This window comes from Molossus molossus, unplaced genomic scaffold, assembly GCF_014108415.1.
Source record: "Molossus molossus isolate mMolMol1 unplaced genomic scaffold, mMolMol1.p scaffold_m16_p_19, whole genome shotgun sequence".
Taxonomy (NCBI): Eukaryota; Metazoa; Chordata; class Mammalia; order Chiroptera; family Molossidae; genus Molossus; species Molossus molossus.
In genome coordinates, this window is record NW_023425354.1 from 44,900,475 (window position 1) to 44,907,938 (window position 7,464).

The window sequence follows — 7,464 nt, forward strand, 5'->3', positions numbered from 1 at the left end:
TAGCGCCACTGGCAGCTGGCATGGCCCCACCCTTCCCAGCTCAGCAGGCCTTGTTCTTTGATGTGTGCATGGGGGAGGGGCACTGAGCACTGGGCTGCCCTGCCCGTTCTCCACTCACACTGGATCCTCGGTGCTGCCAGCGTCAGCCCAGCTGCCCTGTCTGGGGGTGGGACACAGAATGGGGGTGACTCGAGGCTCCCATGGTTGGGCCAGACTCATGAAGGAAGTCTCCCAGTTGGGGGGTTGATGAAGACACAGGCTTGTGTCCTCCGTGCCTATGAGGACAGAGGGGCCTGTCTGGGCCATGCCTACAACTCTCAGCTTGAGAGAGTCGAGTCCCATCCCAGCACCGGGCCAACCAGCATCAGTCAGACTCACTGTATGCAGGGGGAAACTGAGGCCCAGAGTGGCTTGGGGGTGCAATTGTTGCTGAGGCAGGGGTTGGGCTCCATCCTCTCCCCTGGCTCCTGGACCCTGCAGGGGTGCGGAGCAAAGTGGGGACCAAGGATGAGCAGGCGGAGGAGCAGGACAGCCCCCGCATTCTCCGCCCCTCCCTTACAGCACTTCTGGCTGCTTGTCGTGTCCCGGGGGCTGGTGGGCATCGGGGAGGCCAGCTACTCCACCATCGCGCCCACCATCATTGGCGACCTCTTCACCAAGAACACACGCACGCTCATGCTGTCTGTCTTCTACTTTGCCATTCCGCTGGGCAGGTGAGGATCCGGGCAAGGTCCCCTCGAACTTCTTTTTTAAAAATATGTTTTTTTAATTGATTTTTTAGAGAGAGAGGAAGGGAGAGGGAGAGAGAGATAGAAACATCGATGAGAGAGAACATCGGTTGGCCGCCTCCTGCATGCCCCTCACTGGGGATCGGGCCCACAACCTGGGCATGTGCCCTGACTGGGAATTGGACCCGTGACCTCTTGGTGCCCGGGTTGAAGCTCAACCACTTAGCGACAGTGGCCAGGCTCGAACTTCTGACTACTCCCCCCCTGAGGTTTGGCCCTCTGTGACCTGAATCACCCAGCTGGCTGGGTGGTGGGGCAGGTGGGCAGGTGTCCTGCCTTGTAGATCATGAGCATCACCCCCACCCCCGCCCACCCCTGCCGACTGTTCCGTCTTCTCTCCTGCAGCGGCCTGGGCTACATCACTGGCTCCAGTGTGAAGCAGGCAGCTGGAGACTGGCACTGGGCCTTGCGGGTAAGGACACCCCCACCCCCAACCAGCTTGTGCCCAGGGTCACCCAGAGACCCAGGGACAGAACCTGGGCCAGGATGCAGGCTCAGCCTCCAGGCTTCCCACCTCGCAGGCCCACACTCTTCTAGATTCATCCACACTGTGGGGTTGGGGAGCCCAGGTGTGAGCAGAGCCCGGCTCAGCCCTATCACCCTCGGGCCCCCGGCTGAGGACGAGGAGCCCTCCCACCAGGCCAGGAAATTCCAGGTCCCCGATGGTGCTTCCTGCTCTGAGTCCCGGCACTGTGCTGGGGCGAGGCTGAGACCAGACCTCTGTGTGGGGGCCCCCGGGTCTGCAGCCACTTCCTGTCCCCGGGGAGGATTCGGGGCTTGTCTGCCAAGGCCCCAGGACAGTGCAATCGGAGGAAACAGAGATCCCCAGTCTCACAGAGGAGAGGAAGCTTAAGACAAAGTGTTTTTTCCTCAAAAGCAGGAAGGAAGCAGCCTCCGTGGAATTTCTTAATGGGAGTGGGAGCGGATGGAGAGGAACACCCAGCCCACGGGCTCCCAGGCTTGCTGGGGGCGGGAACAGCTTTCCCTGTTCTCATCAGCCGCTGGAGGAGCTGACACCTTGGCATCCAGGCTGTCAAAACGTGCCCCCATCGGGAGGGAGGGCTGGGGCCTGGAGGTTTTGTTCTTGACACTGGGCTGGACACAGGGAAGAACCAAAGGGGACCCTGAGCCTCTGTTCTCCTGTATCTCCCATAGGATAACATACCTGATCTGTTCTCTGGGTGCTTCATGCCCAGCCAGTCCTTCCCAGTGACCCGCAGGGTGAGGGTCTGGCCTGGAAAACCCTCCCAGGCCCAGGGGTTTGGGCAGGGCTGGCGTCTGGCTCCTGGTCCACAGGAGCTCTCTCCTTTCCCACTCATTGTGTTGTATGTCTGTCCAATACCTACCTGTCTGTCTTTCTTTCCATCCATCGGCCAGCCATCCGTCTTCCTGTTTGTCCATGTGTTAATTCATCCACCCAGCGATTCGTCGGTTTTCATTAGTTAATTCACCCGCCCATCCTTCCATCTGTCTGTCCGTGCATTCAGCCATCTGTCTTCTCTCCTCCACCCGTCTGACTGCCCATCCATCCCTTCTTCCTCCCGTCCTGCGCCTGCTCCGAACACTGCGTTTGCGCCCCCAGGCTCTTTGCTGACCTCATTCCCAGTGGCTTTGCTCAGCTCGCCAGTCAGGAGGACTGGGCAGATGCTGGCCCCCAGGAGGGACCCAGAGCCCAGAGGTGTGGCGTGGCTGAGCTCCCCTCCCAGTGCAGCAGGGACAAGCTGACTGGGCCCTGGTGTCCTGATGTGGTGCCCCCTGCCCCATCAGGTGTCCCCCATCGTGGGCATGATCACAGGAACACTCATCCTTGTCCTGGTCCCGGCCACTAAGCGAGGCCATGCCGACCAGCTCGGCGGGCAGCTCAAGGCACAGACCTCGTGGCTCCGAGACATGAAGGCCCTGATCCGCAAGTGAGTGCTGCTGGGTGGGGTCTGGTAGACGAGGGGGGCCACAATGAGAGGACACCCTCTGCAGGGCAGCCCACCCAGCACCCTTGGTCAGACTCCCTGCTGTCTCCGCTGCCAATAGTGCCGGGAGTGACGTTTTGATCACTAGTGCTTATGATTCTGCAGCCCTAGCCCTCAGGCCCAGAAGCTGTAAGGGAAGACAGAGGCCTTCCAGCCCTGGGGAAGGAGCAGGGCGCAAAGCCTGCCTCCCGGGCCAGCGGCCCCACTCAGTGTCGCTGCCCTGCCTCTCCCCAGCCGCAGCTACGTCTTCTCCTCCCTGGCCACGTCGGCTGTGTCCTTCGCCACAGGGGCCCTGGGCATGTGGATCCCACTGTACCTGTACCGCGCCCAGGTCGTGCAGAAGACGGCAGAGGTGTGCAGCAGCCCGCCCTGTGGGGCCAAGGACAGGTGGGGCCAGGCCCAGCTGGGGCCGGTGGGCAGCAGGGTGGCGAGGGACGCTGGACAGAAGTGCCAGCCCTCGGCCCTAGTGTTGGCCTTTCTCTCAACCCACATCCCCTCCCCCATCCTCTGTCCCCACAGCCTCATCTTTGGGGCCATCACCTGCTTTACGGGCTTTCTGGGTGTGGCCACGGGGGCAGGAGCCACGCGCTGGTGCCGGCTGCGGACCCAGCGGGCAGACCCGCTGGTGTGTGCTGTGGGCATGCTGGGCTCTGCCATCTTCATCTGCCTCGTCTTCGTGGCCGCCAAGAGCAGCATTGTGGGGGCCTATGTGAGTGCAGTGGGGGGTGCGAGCGTGGGGGGGTGGCCTGGCAGGAGGTGCCATCTGACCTACAGGCCCTCCCTCCCCATGGGGAGGCTTCTATCTGCCCAGCCCTGTTCTGCCCATGCCTGTCCATGGCGCTGGTGTCCTTCGGGGCTGTGGGCCCGATAAGCACAACTTTCTCATGAGCCCGACTGCCGGGAGATGCTGGCCCCAGGGAGGGGCGGGAGGCTCGGGGGCTCCCTGCCAGCAGCCGGGGTGCACGGAGTGACCTGAGGCGCCGGCGGGTGGCGTGCTGACGGTGGTTCTGGTCTCTCCTGGGCAGATCTGCATCTTTGTTGGGGAGACACTGCTGTTTTCAAACTGGGCCATCACCGCAGACATCCTAATGGTGAGGAAGCGAGGTTGTCTCAGCCAGGCCTCCTGACCTCTCAGGCTCCTGGAGAGGGCGGAAGAAGGGAGGCAGAGCTGGCAGGACTTGGTGGCGGTGGAGGGGGGCAGGCTGGGAAGGTGAGCCTCGAGGCAGCGAGGGGATGTTGGGGTCTGCATGGGGCAGGGCCTGAAATCAGAGGGTTGAGCGGGCAGGATGGGTATGGAGACTGGGTGGGGAGGGGGATGTCTGGAGGCTCCGGTTTGTGGCCAGGAGGCTGGCAGTGCCAGGCTGGCACTGAGGGGGTGCTGCCTGCCAGCGCTCCTCCCCCAGGGTCTAAGCCTGGGTCCCAGGCGCCCTGCCTGAGTGCCTGCGGCTGTGGCTAGGCGGACAGAGGCCGTCTTCACAGGGCCAACAATGGGCTCCAGACCAGCCGGCCAGGGACAAAGGGCTGTCTGAGCACCGCAGGGGTTTGTGTCCCGGGGCGGGGCTGGGTGCAGCCTGAGGAACTGGGAGGCCTGGTCCTGGTCACTTGCAGCAGTCTGCAGGGTGGTGAGGGCTGGGGTGGAGGGTACCTGGGACCCTCGCAGTGTCAGGAGGGCTGGGAGAAGGGGAGTGCAGGGGCCCAGCAGGGTGGGGTGGGCAGGCCCTGGGACAGGAGGCCGAAGGGCTCCTCGTGGGCCCACCTTCAGGGCACTCAGGGTTTGGTGCCCAGTATGGGCAGCCCAGGAGCAGTCTGCCTGGCGCTGGGCTCCCGGCAGCTTAGGAAGGCTGCCTCGCCCACCAGGGCTTCCCTGGGGCCGGCTCTCTCCAGCCCATCCCAGTCCTCGGGCTGCGGGGAGAGGGGGTCTGATTCAACGCTGCCTCAGCATAGAGCCTGGCTGGGTGGCAGGGGTCGGGTAGGGGGTGTCACTGCACATGCCCTGAGTGAAGGAGGAGGCATCTGTTTGAACCAAGCGCCCTTGGTGCTGGGCAGCTCCCCCATCCCTGCCTCTGCCCCCAGGGGCAGCCCCAGCTGCTGACAGGGTTGGGGCCCAGGGAAATCGTGTCCCATTTTATTAAGTGTCACAGCCACGTGACTACTGCTGGAAACGGGGCCACACAATCCCGTCGGGTCCAGGCCTCCTCCCTGCCCCCTGCAATGGGGTGCCCAGTGGGCACTGGCCGCTCTGGCAGACTGTCTGAGGCTGGTGCTCTGACGAGATGAAGCAGCTGAAGCTCGGGGGCACCCACTGACCTGGCTGCTGCCCACCCACTGCTCCTCTGCTGACCTTGGCCCACGCAGCCTCCGAGCTACGACCCCGTGGCTAGGGCCTGCTTGGTCTGATAAGGGTTCCTGGGGCCCAGTGGCTCCTGGCATTTGCTACTGGGGGTGCCCATGGGTAAAAGTGGAGGCTCTTCCAGGCAGGTCCTGCTCCCCACTCCCTTGCAAGCCAACCCAGGTCTTGCCAGGTCCGCATGGAGTGGGGACCAAGATGGATCTTTAGCTGGTGGGGAGGTGAGGGCAGGGGGCTGAGGTCAGGGTTCTGGGTCCAGCACTGCCTGACTCCATGTGTAACCTGTGTCTGGGGCCTCGGTGTCCCATGACCACGGCAGCTGGCTCCCCACCAGAAGCCCCGTGCTGAGTGCAAGGCAGCCTGGCCTCGGGAGGGAGCGGGAGATGAGCGAGGGCCCTGCTGGGGGGGGGGGGGCAGGGCAGTGAGGTGTTAAGACACTAGGGCAGAAGACATCTTCAGAAGTGTCCTGACCCAGGGATGAGGCCAGATGGATGGGCCCGGCTCCTCAGGCCTCTGACCTGCCACCTCTTCCACAGTATGTGGTCATCCCCACGAGACGGGCCACCGCCGTGGCCCTGCAGAGCTTCACCTCTCACCTGCTGGGGGATGCTGGCAGCCCCTACCTCATCGGCTTTGTGAGTCTGGGGCGGCGCGGCCACGGGGGTGCCGGGCTTCAGGAGGTGGGCCCGCCCTGACATTCACCCACCGTCCTCGCAGATCTCCGACCAGATCCGCCAGAGCACCAAGGACTCCCCGCTCTGGGAGTTCTTGAGTCTGGGCTACGCCCTCATGCTCTGCCCCTTCGTCGTGGTCCTGGGTGGCATGTTCTTCCTAGCCACTGCTCTCTTCTTCCTCAGTGACCGCGCCAAGGCTGAGCAGCAGTGAGTGGGGGCAGGGAGGGCCTGTTGCCTCCGCTGCCGCAGCCCTGCCTGGGTGGGGGTTCGGGTGGTCACCTGGGCCAGCTCCCAAGCCTTCCTGTCTTCTGGCTGCTGCCTGTCACTCACAAGCCTGCCCCACACCGGTGGGCGTGGGAGCTGTGGGAGGCCACCGCAAGCCGGCCTGTTCCTGGCGGTTCTAGACGCGGGTTTTTCTCTGGAGTTAATGGGTTTCAAAGCTGGGACCCTTCCTTCCTTTCTCTCATTTTCTGACTTTTCTCCTCTTTACTCTTCTCTTTCTTTCCTCTCCCCACCCCTGGGCTCTCCCACCTCCCCCTGGGGCTGACGAGGTCCCTGCCCAGCACATCCGGTCAACCGGCCCCTGTGACTCGATGTCTCAGAGCAGTGCCCAGGCTCGGCCCCCGCTGATCCGCCACCTTGACCCCTGCCCGTCTCTCCCCCAGGGTGAACGAGCTGGTGATGCCACCTGCATCCGTGAAGGTCTGAGGCGGTGAGCACAGGCCAGAGGGGCTGGGGTGGGCTCCCCGTGGGAGGGGAGGCAGGGTTGGGGGCGGGAGTACTCAGGGCAGCACTTTCTCCTAAAACGTGCCCAAATGTACTGGAGGATCATGGGAGGGGTGCAGGCTCCCTCTTCCAGTAAATCAGCCCCCCCTCCTTCCTTCCTCAGAAGGGCTGGGGGCATAGGTCAGGGCCAAGACTGGCCAGGACTCCCTGCTGTCCGGGATTCTGTCATCCCAAACTCTCCTGGAGGCGCCAGGGCCTACTCTGGCCTTCCTCTGGGCCAGGCCCTGGGGTCCTTCCTAGCAGCCCAGACCCAGACCACCACCTCCAGTCTGGCTGCAGGACACCGCCCCCTTCAGGTCCCCAAAGTGATTTTCCCAACAGCCAGGAAGAGGAAGGAAAGAAGCTCCAAATGATGCCCCCCAAGCCCCAGCTCTGACCTGCGGCCCCTTCCCTCTAGGTGCCTCAGGAACTATGACCGCTCGCTCCCACCTGGCCTGGGAGGTGTCCTTCAGCACCCCGGCCCTGCTGGGCTGCCCAGCTTTCCACGCGACCCAAGGCTGGATGCCGGCCTCCGGTCTGGGACTGCCGAGTGGCCACGGCTCCAAGAAGCCGTGTCCTCAACGCACCTGGAAGGCTGTGTGTGCTGGGGCCACAGGATGGGGCAGACCCCCAGCCCTGGGTTTAGGCTGCAGGGCCCCTGGGACCCAGGGAGAAGACAGCCCCCCTGGAACGTGTGGAGAGCATCTGGCCCGGCACCAGCTCATGTGATCCTGGGCAATTCCCGGCCCCCTACAGGCCGTGGGGCCAGCGAGCTGGACTTCCCCGCGCGGCTTGCGGCGCAAGGCACCGTCTGCAGCCTTGAAGACCGGACAGCCCCCCTACTGCACGGAGAGGGGGCCCAGGCCTCAGGGCAGCACTTCAGGCGCTGAGACTCCCTGCTGCGGGGACCAGGCCTTTCAGTG

The 7,464-nt window shown here is 63.9% G+C and overlaps 1 protein-coding gene across 2 annotated transcripts in view; it reads left to right on the plus strand.

Annotated features, from left to right (window-relative positions):
- Positions 1 to 7,449, plus strand: part of SPNS2 (sphingolipid transporter 2) — a 34,660-nt gene extending 27,211 nt beyond the window's left edge. The window contains exons 4-13 of one of the 2 annotated variants that reach the window (XM_036268543.1): positions 562 to 713; positions 1,134 to 1,200; positions 2,556 to 2,698; positions 2,990 to 3,142; positions 3,275 to 3,464; positions 3,781 to 3,846; positions 5,639 to 5,737; positions 5,820 to 5,983; positions 6,442 to 6,488; positions 6,960 to 7,023. In XM_036268543.1, the coding sequence (XP_036124436.1) occupies positions 562 to 713; positions 1,134 to 1,200; positions 2,556 to 2,698; positions 2,990 to 3,142; positions 3,275 to 3,464; positions 3,781 to 3,846; positions 5,639 to 5,737; positions 5,820 to 5,983; positions 6,442 to 6,484 (1,077 nt within the window). In that variant the 3' untranslated portion in view covers positions 6,485 to 6,488; positions 6,960 to 7,023. Of the gene's footprint in view, positions 1 to 561; positions 714 to 1,133; positions 1,201 to 2,555; positions 2,699 to 2,989; positions 3,143 to 3,274; positions 3,465 to 3,780; positions 3,847 to 5,638; positions 5,738 to 5,819; positions 5,984 to 6,441; positions 6,489 to 6,959 lie in introns of both variants that reach the window. The other variant, XM_036268544.1, reaches the window with a different exon arrangement.
- Positions 7,450 to 7,464: the final 15 nt, after the last annotated feature.